At 52.8% G+C, this 15,676-nt stretch overlaps 1 protein-coding gene and 1 long non-coding RNA gene across 4 annotated transcripts; one reads left to right on the top strand and one right to left on the bottom strand.

Annotated features, from left to right (window-relative positions):
• Positions 1-3,675: 3,675 nt before the first annotated feature.
• nap1l1 (nucleosome assembly protein 1-like 1) lies at positions 3,676-15,139 on the top strand. 3 transcript variants are annotated; one of them, XM_060049634.1, is made up of 15 exons: positions 3,688-3,757; positions 5,005-5,090; positions 6,130-6,232; positions 6,491-6,632; positions 8,342-8,422; positions 8,941-9,069; positions 9,573-9,644; positions 9,726-9,865; positions 10,200-10,345; positions 10,481-10,500; positions 10,754-10,876; positions 11,062-11,094; positions 11,208-11,258; positions 12,804-12,841; positions 13,839-15,139. In XM_060049634.1, the coding sequence occupies exons 1-14, from the start codon at positions 3,741-3,743 to the stop codon at positions 12,807-12,809; spliced, it is 1,149 nt and encodes a 382-aa protein (XP_059905617.1). In that variant the 5' UTR covers positions 3,688-3,740; the 3' UTR covers positions 12,810-12,841; positions 13,839-15,139. The 3 variants fall into 3 exon arrangements, with proteins under 3 accessions (XP_059905616.1, XP_059905617.1, XP_059905618.1); XM_060049633.1 differs by lacking the exon at positions 12,804-12,841 and having other exon boundaries at positions 3,676-3,757; XM_060049635.1 differs by lacking the exons at positions 3,688-3,757; positions 5,005-5,090; positions 6,130-6,232; positions 12,804-12,841 and adding an exon at positions 6,267-6,299.
• LOC132455717 (uncharacterized) lies at positions 11,202-11,723 on the bottom strand. The gene is made up of 2 exons (XR_009525327.1): positions 11,556-11,723; positions 11,202-11,367 (listed from the first exon to the last, which is right to left on the bottom strand). It is a non-coding gene; the product is annotated as an uncharacterized LOC132455717 (long non-coding RNA).
• Positions 15,140-15,676: the final 537 nt, after the last annotated feature.

Here is a 15,676-nt window from a genome sequence, read left to right as displayed (position 1 = left end):
CATCGCTGACACACGGTCCCCTCTGGACCCGGTTTGTCAGCAGGTCCGGTCCTCGGTCTCAGATGAGGTCCTCTAAAGGAGACCCTATAGTTTAAAATGAATATTGGGACTTCTGCGGTGACGCGGATTTTAATTCGGTCTTGACCTTATTTCGGTGACGAGGCTCCCGTTAAAAAGGGGTTCAGCCTGCTGCTAGCCCAACGTGATGCTAGGGCACCGCATCGGGACCCTAGCATCGGCACCCCGCTGGTTAGTTGGGCTAAGTGCCTCTAGACGGGAGCCCCTAATGCCAGGCTTCACTTTTCAGCCCAAAGTGCGCATCAAACTAGCAGAGGAGCTAAGCCAGAGCTAGCGTGGGGTTAGCGGAGGCTAGCTGGTGAGCTAGCCCCACGCGCTGGGGATGGACTGGGGAAGGTGCTAGGCTAACTCTGCTAACCAACCGTGGACCTACTGTCAAATTATCAGATTTCGCTGGCGGGCCTGTATAATGAAGAGGCTTGGCGGGTTATGGGGTGACGTGATGAAGTCTTGACTTTGGTTATTGGTGAAGGGGTTACTGGGTGACGTGATGAAAGGTTGAGTGGTTATGGGTGAAGTGATGAAGGGGTTACTGGGGGACGTGATGAAGGGGTGAGTGTTTATGGGTAAGTGGTAAAGGGGTGAGTGTGGTTATGGGTGAAGGGGTTACTGGTTATATGATAAATGTGAAGGGGTTATGGGATGAAGGGGTGAGTGCTTGTGGGGTGACGTGAGGAAGTCGAGTATGGGTGAAGGGGTTACTGGGTGAAGTTATGAAGGGGCGCGTGTTTTTCTAGGGTAAAGTTAGGATGGGGTCAGTGGTTAAGGGGTGAGCATGGTGATGGGATGGTGTGTTCATGTGTGGAAGGGATGATGCTTGGTTGTTCAACATGTGGTCGGACAGAGGTTGGTTGGAGCTGAACTGCCATTCAGGTTCAAGTTTGCTTTGAGGGGGAAAACGTAAAATAAAATTTGAGTTTAAACCAACTGGTGTTCATCATTTAGTGAGTTTCCTTTGTGTGTGGAGTGGGTGAGGATGTTCTTGTAGACCACGCTGCTGTAGCTCAACACATTCAGGTTAATCAACCTGACGTCCTCTCCATGGTAGACCTCCATATATAATCACACACTTTCCATAATGCATCGGCAATGAGCTCGTGTTTTCAGAGGGTTTGTCAGGTTATTAGGGACAGCTGTCTTGAGTTTCCTATCCTTAGTCCAACAATAATGTCAACAATAATATTCATCAGGAATTACAGAGGAATGGGGACTTTTACTTTGAAGTCGTGCGTGTTCCGTTATGCATTTAATATCTGAATCATTGACAATGGGATCCTCACCAACGGTTCTAGAGAAGCACTGTTTTTACACCATGTCCTTAACGCTGGGAACTCCACATTAATAAATTGAGTTTACTATACAAGGTTAGAGTTGTTTGTCATTGGATACTTAATTGCAAGTTCGGTGATGTGAAAGTAATTTCCTTTTAATAATTAGGACTCTCGTAGATTAAGATGGAGATATAGATATTGAAGCGTTTTAATTCTGAGTGAAACCACGTTGTGTATCCCGTACTAGTCTGAGTGTGACCATGTGTACCCCTGTACTGGTCTGATTGTGGCCATGTGAAGGTAGTGGAGCTAAGCCCAAGCTGATTGGTGCATTTGGTACCTGACACCTCCTCTACTGCCACACCCTCAGTCCTGTAGCATCACATGTAGAAACGGAGTCATCTAAATTATTAACTTTGTTAGTTGCTGCTAGGCATCCAAACAATCATTAACGCTGTTTACGGAACCCTCTAGTCTCCCCTCAAAACCACAGAAGAGGAAGTTTAGATGAGGAAGGTCTGTGGTGTATAGAGGACGGCCTGTGGTGTATAGAGGACGGCCTGTGGTGTATAGAGGACGGCCTGTGGTGTATAGAGGACGGCCTGTGGTGTATAGAGGACGGCCTGTGGTGTATAGAGGACGGCCTGTGGTGTATAGAGGGCGGCCTGTGGTGTATAGAGGGCGGCCTGTGGTGTATAGAGGGCGGCCTGTGGTGTATAGAGGGCGGCCTGTGGTGTATAGAGGGCGGCCTGTGGTGTATAGAGGGCGGCCTGTGGTGTATAGAGGGCGGCCTGTGGTGTATAGAGGGCGGCCTGTGGTGTATAGAGGGCGGCCTGTGGTGTATAGAGGGCGGCCTGTGGTGTATAGAGGACGGCCTGTGGTGTATAGAGGGCGGCCTGTGGTGTATAGAGGGCGGCCTGTGGTGTATAGAGGGCGGCCTGTGGTGTATAGAGGGCGGCCTGTGGTGTATAGAGGGCGGCCTGTGGTGTATAGAGGACGGCCTGTGGTGTATAGAGGGCGGCCTGTGGTGTATAGAGGGCGGCCTGTGGTGTATAGAGGGCGGCCTGTGGTGTATAGAGGGCGGCCTGTGGTGTATAGAGGGCGGCCTGTGGTGTATAGAGGGCGGCCTGTGGTGTATAGAGGGCGGCCTGTGGTGTATAGAGGGCGGCCTGTGGTGTATAGAGGGCGGCCTGTGGTGTATAGAGGACGGCCTGTGGTGTATAGAGGGCGGCCTGTGGTGTATAGAGGACGGCCTGTGGTGTATAGAGGGCGGCCTGTGGTGTATAGAGGACGGCCTGTCCTGGGTGGTGTATAGAGGACGGCCTGTCCTGGGTGGTGTATAGAGGGCGGCCTGTCCTGGGTGGTGTATAGAGGGCGGCCTGTCCTGGGTGGTGTATAGAGGGCGGCCTGTCCTGGGTGGTGTATAGAGGGCGGCCTGTCCTGGGTGGTGTATAGAGGGCGGCCTGTCCTGGGTGGTGTATAGAGGGCGGCCTGTCCTGGGTGGTGTATAGAGGGCGGCCTGTCCTGGGTGGTGTATAGAGGGCGGCCTGTGGTGTATAGAGGACGGCCTGTGGTGTATAGAGGGCGGCCTGTCCTGGGTGGTGTATAGAGGGCGGCCTGTCCTGGGTGGTGTATAGAGGGCGGCCTGTCCTGGGTGGTGTATAGAGGGCGGCCTGTCCTGGGTGGTGTATAGAGGACGGCCTGTCCTGGGTGGTGTATAGAGGACGGCCTGTCCTGGGTGGTGTATAGAGGGCGGCCTGTGGTGTATAGAGGACGGCCTGTCCTGGGTGGTGTAGATTGAGGTCTGAGGTGAGTTCCGTATACCCCCCCCCCCCCCCCCCCCCCCCCACACGATGCTGCCTCTGTCACTAAAGGTTTAAACATCGTAAATTAAAACACAACAATAATCTGGATTACGCTGGTTTAATCTGGCATGTGGAAGCAGAACAAAGAGTTTACAGTTGACTATATAGAACCATCAAATTACTTTTACTACAACAGGTGGACACTGGGAGCAGACCAGTACAACCCCACTGTTCTACTGGTGGACTCTGGGAGCTGCCCAGTACAACCAGAGGACTGAGTGCCGTTGAAGCCTCCTCATTGTTAGCCTGTCTCTGGGGGGGTTCGTTTTGTTCTTCCATGTGGGAATAGATGGTTTGGTCCCATACTACCTCCCAGCCCAACAGTCTGCTGACTGCATCAGTCTCATCCTGGTCCTCTTCCTGCCTAATGGTCACTCTGGTCTCGTCCTAATGGTCACTCTGGTCTCCTCCTAATGGTCACTCTGGTCTCCTCCTAATGGTCACTCTGGTCTCCTCCTAATGGTCTCTCTGGTCTCCTCCTAATGGTCTCTCTGGTCTCTCCACAGCACCACCCTACTCCGCTAAGATGGCCGACCTCGACAAGTAAGTAACTCACTTCTCCACTTTAGTGTCCAGGTCTCTCCCCTGTGGTCTCTTCACTGCTGGTCTCTCTCCCTCTGCAGGTCCCTCTCAATCGCTCTGTCTCTCTCTACCACTGGTCTGTTGCTCTCTCTCCACTCTCTTCAGACTTGCTCTCTTGAGACTTGCTCTATTCAGTCTTGTCGCTCTTCCCTTTCCTGTAGTAACGGAACTTTTACAGGACTAATGTACATCGGTCTAAAGCAGTTGGGTCTAGAGCAGTAGGGTCTAAGGCACTCTAGACTGGAGGAACCCTAACAGGCGCTGGAGGAACACAGGCTATCATTACTGTGGCCAGGAAGAGAGGGCTTAATTATGTTAATCAGTCTAGGAGATGGGGCTGTTGAGCAGATATTGTAATTGGTTAAATGGCTGTTAAATCTTTAATGACTGAGGACAAAGAAGGCTAGACCACAAGGACTCCTCGTTTCTCTGGTCTCTCTCGCCTGTATCTCCCTCTCCCCCTGGTCTGTCTCGCCTGTATCTCCCTCTCCCCCCCTGGTCTGTCTCGCCTGTATCTCCTTCTCTCCCCCTGGTCTGTCTCGTCTGTATCTCCCTCTCTCCCCCGGTCTGTCTCGCCTGTATCTCCCTCTCCCCCGGTCTGTCTCGCCTGTATCCCTCTCTCCGCCGTCATTGTGTCCATCCTGTTTTCCATTGTGGTCTGGTAGTGCCCACTCAACACCTGCGGTCCAGACGGGTGACATTTATACAGTGTTTTGACACTCGGCCGCCAGTGGGGGGCGCCACTCGCCCTGGCAGACCTTTCTTTCTCCTAAAAGTGTGGTCATCAAAATGGATCATATTCTGTAGTTTTGCTATTATCTGCCTGATTTTCACGCATTTGTGTAAATGAATAGTTTTGTTTTTCCGACTTAAGTGTCATTCGATAGCTGGTCTTAACTGGTGTAATGGAGAGGCTCTGTGTGGCTCTTGGTCACGGCTGGCCGGTCCCAGCTGGCTGGTCCCAGTGCTTATTACAGTTAAACACCGCCACTCTGAACAGACTGGGGACCTGGTGGGCTAGTGTGTCGGCTCAAGACACAAGATTCTGGGTTCGATCCACAGTGTCTACTAGTCTACCTTTTAGGCCTCCTAGAGCTGGGTGACCCCTGACCCCTACCTGTAGGCCTCCCAGAGCCAGGTGACCCCTGACCCCTACCTGTAGGCCTCCCGGAGTTACTAATCACATGACTTGTGTTCCTCCTGAGCAGCAAGGAGCAGGAGATGGACCCCGCCGACATGGAGGACGTAGAGGAGGTGGAGGAGGAAGAGACGGGAGATGATGAGAACAGCAAAGGTACCGCGTGGAACACAGACCATACCACAACACCTGGCACCACATAAACACCTGCACTCAACACATTGCACTACACACAATCGACTCATCACACCTACACCACACGCACACGCACACGCACACGCACACGCACACACGCGCCTCAACACACACGCCTCAACACACACGCCTCAACACACACACACGCCTCAACACGCACACACACACGCCTCAACACGCACACTCACTCGCCTCAACACGCACACTCACTCGCCTCAACACGCACTACTACTCACACTGAGCAGCAGCCCTGACACGAGTCCGTCTCTAAGGCTCCTCCTTCTGCTCCTTCTGCTGGTCTCCTGGTATGAGGAGCACAGTGTATGTTAACTGGATGGTTAATGTAGGCTGCGTGGGCCAGTGGCTTGAGGTGGTGAGGCTGTCTGGGCCAGCGATGGCTTGTAGAACCCAGTGGGCTTTGAGCTGACTTTGATGTGCTACACTAACATCTTCTGCCTCCCTCCGCTGCCTTCATGGCTGAAATTAGACGTCTATTTTTAGAGCAGGATTATCTTTACAAAACAAAGACTTCAGGGCCTTGTTAGAGTCTTCTGTGGGTGTTGGAGGCATACTGCTTCCCTTCATCTACATGAGGTCTGCCAGATGCTGCCAGAGCTGGAGGATCTGGTAGAAGCGTGTGTTGAATTATGTATGATGAGACACTTCCACATGTGGTTGCGTAGTCTGTGATTGGTCAAGTGACGTGACTGTAATCTGATTGGCCCAGTGACGCGACGGTACTCTCTGATTGGTTCAGTGGAGTAACGGTGCTCAGATTGGTTCAGTGGAGTAACGGTGCCCTCTGATTGGTTCAGTGGAGTAAAGGTGCCCTCGATTGGTTCAGTGAAGTAACGGTGCTCTCTGACTGGCCCAGTGACGGCCTGTGCTCTCTGACTGGCCCACTGACGGCCTGTGCTCTGTGATTGGTCCAGTGACGTGACGGTGGACTCTGATTGGTCCAGTGATGTGACGGTGCCCTGTGTTCGGCTCTGTGTTGCAGCCCGCCAGCTGACGGTCCAGATGATGCAGAACCCAGAGATCCTGGCGGCGCTGCAGGAGAGGCTGGACGGCCTGGTGGGGTCCCCCTCCGGATACATGGAGAGGTACCAGTAACACCAGTATAACCAGTACACACAGCCTGGTGGGGTCGCCCTCCGGATACATGGAGAGGTACCAGTATAACCAGTGTACACGCGCATGGCGAGGTACCAGTACTACTTGTACACACACGGCGACGCCTCTGGCGATCGCAGGGAAGCTGTTCAGTACACCTATAAACCGTTAGAGATGAGCTGTAGCACCACGCATACTCTGCCCTCCCTCCATCCACATCACCCGTATGAACCCCCACCTCTCTCCAGCCTCCCCAAGGTGGTGAAGCGGCGCGTACACGCCCTGAAGAACCTCCAGGTGAAGTGCGCCCACATAGAGGCCAAGTTCTACGAGGAGGTCCACGAGCTGGAGAGGAAGTACGCCGCCCTCTACCAGCCCCTCTTCGACAAGGTACCCGTCAACCATCCCACTCACACCTGACCAGTACCCCGTCAACCATCCCACTCACACCTGACCAGTACCCCGTCAACCATCCCACTCACACCTGACCAGTACCCCGTCAACCATCCCACTCACACCTGACCAGTACCCCGTCAACCATCCCACTCACACCTGACCAGTACCCCGTCAACCATCCCACTCACACCTGACCAGTACCCCGTCAACCATCCCACTCACACCTGACCAGTACCCTGTCAACCAGAGCACACCTGACCAGTACCCCCTCCCTGTGGGTCTGTACCGTCCTGATCAGGAACTACTCTGCACACGCTCTCTCTCCTGACACGCCTCACAGGACACGACTTGATCACGGATACATGAAACTCTTCACGCTGAGGTCTCGCGCTGAGACCCCCACGTCTCACTGAGACCCCCACGTCTCACTGAGACCCCCACGTCTCACTCTGAGACCCCCACGTCTCACTCTGAGACCCCCACGTCTCACTCTGAGACCCCCACGTCTCGCGCTGAGACCCCCACGTCTCGCGCTGAGACCCCCACGTCTCGCGCTGAGACCCCCACGTCTCGCGCTGAGACCCCCACGTCTCGCGCTGAGACCCCCACGTCTCGCGCTGAGACCCCCACGTCTCGCGCTGAGACCCCCACGTCTCGCGCTGAGACCCCCACGTCTCGCGCTGAGACCCCCACGTCTCGCGCTGAGACCCCCACGTCTCGCGCTGAGACCCCCACGTCTCGCGCTGAGACCCCCACGTCTCGCGCTGAGACCCCCACGTCTCGCGCTGAGACCCCCACGTCTCGCGCTGAGACCCCCACGTCTCGCGCTGAGACCCCCACGTCTCGCGCTGAGACCCCCACGTCTCGCGCTGAGATCCCCACGTCTCTCTGAGATCCCCACGTCTCTCTGAGACCCCCACGTCTCTCTGAGACCCCCACGTCGCGCTGAGACCCCCACGTCTCGCGCTGAGACCCCCACGTCTCGCGCTGAGACCCCCACGTCTCGCGCTGAGACCCCCACGTCTCGCGCTGAGACCCCCACGTCTCACTCTGAGACCCCCACGTCTCGCTGAGATCCCCACGTCTCGCTGAGATCCCCACGTCTCACGCTGAGACCCCCACGTCTCGCGCTGAGACCCCCACGTCTCGCGCTGAGACCCCCACGTCTCGCGCTGAGACCCCCACGTCTCGCGCTGAGACCCCCACGTCTCGCGCTGAGATCCCCACGTCTCACGCTGAGATCCCCACGTCTCGCGCTGAGATCCCCACGTCTCACGCTGAGATCCCCACGTCTCGCGCTGAGATCCCCACGTCTCGCGCTGAGATCCCCACGTCTCGCGCTGAGACCCCCACGTCTCACGCTGAGATCCCCACGTCTCTCTGAGATCCACACGTCTCACTCTGAGATCCCCACGTCTCACTCCGAGATCCACATCACTCCCCAGCCCCTCCTGATGGCTCCAGTGTCTCCTGCTGAGACAAACCGCTGATGTCCCCGGGGCTGCTAACTAGGCCTCTCATTACTGTTGATGCAGCACTACCCCCCCCAGCTCCCATATCCTCCTCGGAAGGACAAGACACAACATTCAGACACCACACAAGACCTCAAATCCTTACCTTTGCTGAACTCTTGAACTTGTAAACTTGGTAATGCTGCTTGGTAATGATGCTACTGTGATGCTAACGCTCTTGTGTTTCCTCAGAGGAGCGACATCGTGAAGGCCGTCTACGAGCCCACGGACGAGGAGTGTGAGTGGAAGGCCGCCGAGGAGGAAGAACTGACCGTAAGTAACCAGGCACAACCCGTTAGAACCGGTATACAACTGCGACCATCAGCCGCAACCAGTAGGAACCAGCCCCTATATACAGCTGAAACCAGTAGGAACGATTCCCTATATACAGCTGAAACCAGTAGGAACGATTCCCTATATACATCTGGTACCATCAGTAGGAACGATTCCCTATATACAGCTGAAACCAGTAGGAACGAGTCCCTCTATAGAAACCTCAATAACGGGTAGACGCCGACCAGAACCTGAACTCTTTTCCTGTTTTGATTTTGGCCCTACTGACATCAGTCTGGGCTGGTAGGTTTAAGTTCGAATTCAGAAATGTCTTGACTATAAGGGTGATGAGTTGTGTTCCTCTGACTGTGGGTGATGAGTTCCTCTTACTGAGGGTGTTGAGTTGTGTGTATGTAGGGAATGAGTTGTGTTCCTCTGTGACTATGTGGGTGATGAGTTGTGTTCCTCTGTTGGTGATGGAGTTGTTCTTGATGCAGTCTTGTTGTGTGCTCCATCAGGAGGAGATGAAGGAGAAGGCCAAGGTGAAGGAGGAGAAGAAGGATGAGGAGAAGGAGGACCCTAAAGGCATCCCCGAGTTCTGGCTCACCGTCTTCAAGAACGTCGACCTGCTCAGCGACATGCTCCAGGTAGGCCAATCAGAGCCTGGTGTGAGCCAGAGCCGCTCAGCCAATCAGGGGGAGCTTTGAGTTTGGGGGCCCCCCTGCTGGCTGCTTGTCAACTTTTACACTAGTAACATCCTTCATGAACATCCACTTTTACACTAGTAACATCCTACGTGAATATCCACATTTATAGTAGTAACATCCACATTTATAGTAGTAATATCCTACATGAACATCCCCCTCACTAACCATCGCTAGGTTAACCCATTCCCCGTATACAACAAAGTTAGCTAGGATAAGATGCTACATGAAGTACCTGCCTAAGTGCCAGGACGTACAACATGAAAGTGCATACGTTGTATAAGTGCCATTTAAACTGGTGCACATTTTAGATTACAGTAGCGATGAACATGGAGCCCTTCTATGTTTGAAGACGGGTTGTTCAACATGTCGTTGTGTGATTTCATAACCTTCCATGAGGAGGGATGTGTTAACTGGGTTTGGTGAACTTTGGTCTTTGTCCACAGGAGCACGACGAACCCATTCTTAAACATCTACAAGACATCAAAGTCAAGTTCTCTGACCCGGGGCAGCCCATGGTGAGTTGGGACGCGAGACACCAGTGTTCACACATGGGTCTTTAGATCCACACATGAACTGAAAGGTTTTCTGTCCTCCAGAGCTTCTCTCTGGATTTCCACTTCGAGCCCAACGACTTCTTCAGCAACACTCTGCTGACCAAGACCTACAAGATGAGGTCCGAGCCCGACGAGACGGAACCCTTCTCCTTCGACGGGCCCGAGATCATGGGCTGTACCGGGTAGGTGCCCCTCACTGCATGGATGGAGAGCTCAAAGCTGCTCCATGTCCTTTAGGGCACTAAATAGCCTTGTGATGCCGTGGTACATCCACCTGTCACCCTCCTGTATCCCTGGAGGACGACCCCCCCCTCTGCGGCCCTCCTCTGACTTTGTCTTGAGAGGGCTGGGGGTTATGGGTCCAGTAATGGAGAATGGGAACGATGATGAAGGGTGACGCAGAAGGACTCGTGTCCTGTGTATGGACGGACAGAGGGTCTGTGTAGGGACGGACTCTCCAACTCTCAGTCCTGACCAGAAGGTCTGATGTTGACCCCGGTGTTTCCTGCTCCTCAGCTGTGTGATCGACTGGACCAAGGGGAAGAACGTAACGCTGAAGACCATCAAGAAGAAGCAGAAGCACAAGGGCCGTGGCACGGTGAGGACGGTCACCAAGACCGTCCCCAACGACTCCTTCTTCAACTTCTTCACGCCGCCGGAAGGTGAGGAGCGGTCTACCTGTCCCTCAGGAACCCTCGAGGTTCAGCCCACTCTAAAGAGGGGAGCTGCACACAGACTATTCACCTTCATGTCGACGTGGAGAGGTCTCTAACCTTCTGTCCTTCTTCCTCTTCCAGTGCCCGAGAGCGGAGAGCTGGTGAGTGGATGAACTTTACTTTGACGTTCCCAGTGGTGGCTGGCTGTTGTCACCATGGTGAGGCCGTGACTGTACAGTCGCCATGGTGATCCTGTGTCGCTATGCAGTATTTCTCTAGCGATCATCTAGTTTCTATGGTTGTAACCCCGTTACCGCGGTGATGGTGCTTGGGGGGGGGGGGGTTACCATGGTGTCGCTCTGGGTGGTCTAACGGGGTGGGGTCTAACGGTGTCTGGTAACGTGTCCCCTTCAGGATGAGGACTCTGAGGCGGTCCTGGCGGCAGACTTCGAGATCGGACACTTCATCCGTGAGCGCATCGTTCCCCGGGCCGTGCTGTACTTCACCGGCGAGGCCATCGAGGACGACGACGATGACGTGAGTCGACGAGTGGTCCCCCGACTGACGAGTGGTCGTCGCCCGACTGTCTCGAGTTACCCCTCCTAAAACTGTCACCAAACTAGTGGTAACCTTGTAAAAAGATGCGAGGTTTCCTTTTGACCCATAAGGTGCTGATGAACTAATGAGGGTGACTCGTGGTAACCCTTGTTTTCCCTTTGCAGTATGATGAGGAGGGAGAAGAGGCCGATGATGAGGTAAGACCAAACTAGTAGATGGTGGTTGAGACGGAACTTACTAGGTGTTGCCTTGGTGATCTGGTCTTAAAGACTCTGAAGCACTAACTGTACTATGTCCGTCTGTCTATAAGGAGGGAGAGGAAGAGGCTGATGAGGAGAACGACCCCGACTACGATCCCAAGGTAAGACCACTGCTCCTGTGTGATGAAGATGGTGTGGAACTGAAACGGCTACCGCAGTGGTCCCTGATCAGACCTGTCCTCGTGCTAAACATAACCATGTGGTCGCTAGCTGGGATCATTTGTCCACTGCCGCTGATCTGTTAACACCGTCAATTGTGATGTTTTATTCAGTGTGTCTGTTTTACTTTATATTATGATTTTCTTTATTTCGCTTTATTTTTTATTTATTTAGGGACCATCTTCCAGTCAGGGACTAAGGATGTAAATTGGCCTACGGCTATAATCCTGTATATTTACTTCTTTTTTTTACTATTATTTTGTCCCTTTTTTGTAAAAATAATCTCTCGTACTACCTCTCGCGTCTCAGAAGACTGGTGAAACGCCCCCTTCTGGAGGATACTGTAGACCACCTACTGGTCTTCTAGCCTGTAAGGTGCATCTCTGATGACCTTTACAGAAGTAAACTACACATGATTACTTTACTGCTATAGCTGGCATCGCTGCCACACCAACACAGCGTTTCGATATTAGGATATTTGATATTTTCCTCCATAAGTTTGGGGTCTCCGGTTATTACCTTTGTTGTTTGACGTAGGACCACTGCTGTAGCTGTTGGTTTGTTGGGGTTCAACATACAGAATACATATTGTCAAGTGCTCCGATCCGTGCCCCGGATCCCTGATGTCACCACGTTGAGAAACCTAACCAAACGCAATAACATTCAGTACCCATGCATGCCCATACCTGCTGCTTACCCACTTACACTGCAAACGTGAATAAGTGACTCCTTGGATAAAGCGGTTATGCATAGGTCGGGGAAATGCCTTATGAATGTGGTTTTAGTAGCTGACCCTCTGCTGAAAGCTGGTTATGGTGAATAAAGGCTTTGCTAACTTGTACATATTCCAGTACACTAGAGCAAAACACTTCTTTCATTTCAAGTCTTTCTCAATCCTAACTTTCATTTCATGCTACAAAACCCTCTATCCTCAAAGATGACTTTCCCCTACCTAGATCCATCCTAAAGAGGAAAGGGTAGTGAGGTCTGATCCCCAATGTCCTGGTTGACCCTACCACCCCCTCAGTGACCTGAATGTCCTGGTACCCCCTAGAACAAGACCCCTTATTGACCTGAATGTCCTGGTACCCCCTAGAACAACACCCCTTATTGACCTGAATATCCTGGTACCCCCTAGAACAACACCCCTTATTGACCTGAATATCCTGGTACCCCCTAGAACAACACCCCTTATTGACCTGAATATCCTGGTACCCCCTAGAACAACACCCCTTATTGACCTGAATGTCCTGGTACCTGGAGCAAGACGACCCTAATACCCCTTAATGACCTCAGAATGCATTGCGCCTCACGTTGGATAACACTGCCTGCTAAATGACTGGATAAATCCATAGACGGCCGAGTCCTCGACCTGACGGCGTGCTCAGGGCTCCGTGACCTTCTGTATTCTGCACTCTGTTCAGTCGTTGTGTTCCTCTGGGATGCCTTGGTTAAGCCAGCGCCTGTGTATCACGTTTCTCCACTAGGTTTAGCGGGGTGTCTGTAGAGCACTAACAATATCCTGGTAGGTACCCATGGCTCTCCTCCATCACCTTTCCTTTTGCCTGGCTTCCATCTCCCCATCCTCCTCCACCTCTGCTCCGCTCCCTCCCCCTCGTCTCCCTCCACCTCACTAACCTGTTGGGGTGTCGTGGCGTTCCCTCTAACCCGTCGTCCCGGTAACCAGGGCTATTCTGTATGTTGAGAGGCCTCCCCTCCCCCCCCCCCCCCGTTTGGTTTGCTTGTGTGCCCGTTCTAGACGCCGCCATGCTGGACATGTTCCTAATTTCAGGGTTTACTTTAGCGAGACTGAACCAAGGCAGACCAGTACACACAAAGCATATCCCAGCAGGTGTCCTCACCAGTAGGACCAGTGGCACGGGTCAGTCCTGGCCGATTGAACAGTTGAATATGGATCTGAGTAATCATGTGGAAACCTTCCTTTCGAGTTTTACTTCTGATACGATGCTGGAAAACCAGATGTTTTCCAGCAGTGGGCTTCCTGGTCAGGGACACTTCCTGTTCAGGGCCACTAAATGTAGGACCCTTTTTGTGTACGGAGTAGTCCTGTGTTTAAAGCATCTATCGGTGTTGAAACTCAGGTAGAATGGTGGAACACGCTCATGAAGGCGTTTGTCTCTGGACCAGCAGAGTTCAAAGACCACCGTTATTGTAGCCTTTCACTGAAACGTCTGCCACAGCCTTCATGCATTTCCCCCGGCCAGCAGGGGGAGCACTAGGAATGGAACCATCACACCTCACACATTACCTTTATGAGCAGGTCGGCTGCTGTTTGTTTTGTGTTCAAGGCATCATTGGGGATGTGCGCCTTGTGATGCTGACTCCATTACAAGCCCTTTGAACTTTCATTACCTGGTTGACCTCCCAGACGAACGATTCAACCCAACCTCCCCAATCTTGTCTCTGGATAGTCCAGTGTGTCGTGGTGTGCGTGTTTGTGTATGCACCTGTAGTGTGTGCGCCATGTTAACCCCTCCCTTTCCGCTATGGTCTCGTTGCAGAAGGACGCCAACCCAACACCCGAGTGTAAACAGCAGTGAGATCGCCCCCTGCTGCTCGGAGGACTAACGACACTGTAACAAGACTCCTACTAGACTCGCACCGCCTTATGATGTTTTGTATTTTTCTTGGTAGAAATAAATTGAAGAAAAAAAGAGAAAAGGGGTTTAAGATTTTTGTTACCAGAACTGTTCTAACCCAGCGAGCCCGGCTCGGTATACGAGGTCTTTAGCATCTTAAAATACTAGTGATCCCGTAGTATTTTAGCGTCTTAAACCCTGGTATACGTGGTGTTTTTCCGTTGTGTTCTCCTCTGTATTATAGCCCCCCTGCAGGTCGCATGGTATCCTCCGCTAGGTTTACTCTCACTTTGGTTGTGTTTACTCGTGGACAACAGCTGATGCAGGCAGCGTCACCGTGACGATACTCCCTCCTCCCCAGTATCCCCTGTCCTGTCCCCCCCCCCCTCCCCCATTTCTCCAGCCCTTCAGGGTCGGTCTGGAAGATTCTGTAGCACTTGGGACCCGGCGGGGGTGGAGAATGGATCAGAACCAGTCTGTCATCAGGGTCCTAGAGACCCCCCCCCCCCCCCCCCCCAACATCAAACCTAGAAACCCGGGTCCACTCCCTAAATCAAACATTCCAGCATCCCTGGCCAGCACCCGACCAGGTCAACTAACAGAACAATGTGTCGCCGCTGCTCAAACCTTCGGGACCAGTTGGCTCCCCAACCCCTCCCCAACCCTAGCCCCTGCACTTTGTACCGTCAGTTAGCATCCAGCGCACTAGCTTCAGTCTAGCGGGTTGCATGCTAACACGTGAGCCTGTTTCTGGCTGGTTGACGTGCTAGCCTCCGTCTAGCGGGTTAGTCGTGTCTGGCGTTGAACTGGTGTTGGAACCTCGTCTGATTTTTAGAGAGCGTTGCATGTGTGTGGGACTGGCTGGTAGACGTAGTGCACAGAGATTCCAACCCGAGGTCGGAGGTGTGTCACTAAGTCCCGCCCCAAAGGTCAGCTGACTCACACCTTGCTCTGACCACGCCCACCCCCTGGGGTCAAAGTTCAACTTTATCACTGTGAAGGAAACAAAGCACCAATAAGAAGTTTGCCCCCCCCCCTGCCTGAAGCACATTAGAGCAATAAGAGAAGATGATTGGCTCCCCCCCCTCGTGGTCTGAACTGCCCCCGGTGGACAGCCAGGGTATAAAGTTAGCAGCTGTTGTCAGGGTTAAATGCTATGCTACAAGTTACCAATGTATTCAATAACTGTACGTGTATATTCATGAATAAACTGGTTCAACGTGTGCTGCCGTCTCTGAGTCGTCATTTTGGTGCCTCTTAAGGTAACCTTGGTTTATTCACTATTGACTCATAGGAGTCGATGTTCACTGTACTTTCCTTCTGCAAAACGCCTCCTTTAGGGAGTACACGCACTGTTTACGTTTGTTGCGTTTTGTAGAAGACGTGACCGATCCGAGGTGAAAGTGGGTGCAGTCATTTTACATTTAGGGCATTTGGCTGACTTATACCCAAAGCGACTTCCAAAAGTTAATTTGTCAAAGGGAAATAATGTGTAGCTTCAGTACCGTATGGATGTTCAAAGACACTCACTATTCATTGACATCGCAGTGGAGACACTCCTTTACAATTGTACTGTTCTGTATGATCCCTTCATACAGCTACATGACCCTGCTCACTGAACACTACTGTTAGGTATGACCACTTCACCAGTGTATCATCCAGTAGCTGAATCCTGGTGTTTCAGAAGCAGTCGGGGGGGAGGGGGGGATCTGCAGCATCAGGCGCTCTGACTGCGGGGGGCTCCGTCGAGTGACGTCAAC

The sequence above is a fragment of the Gadus macrocephalus genome, chromosome 4, assembly GCF_031168955.1.
Source record: "Gadus macrocephalus chromosome 4, ASM3116895v1".
Taxonomy (NCBI): domain Eukaryota; kingdom Metazoa; phylum Chordata; class Actinopteri; order Gadiformes; family Gadidae; genus Gadus; species Gadus macrocephalus.
This window is presented reverse-complemented; position numbering and strand designations above follow the sequence as displayed.

Excerpts from the sequence above, each read along its gene's own strand:
- nap1l1 (XM_060049633.1), top strand. Across the intron at positions 10,346-10,480 it reads CTTCTTCACGCCGCCGGAAG|TGCCCGAGAGCGGAGAGCTG; the intron begins GTGAGGAGCGGT and ends TTCCTCTTCCAG. Across the intron at positions 11,095-11,207 it reads GAGAAGAGGCCGATGATGAG|GAGGGAGAGGAAGAGGCTGA; the intron begins GTAAGACCAAAC and ends TCTGTCTATAAG.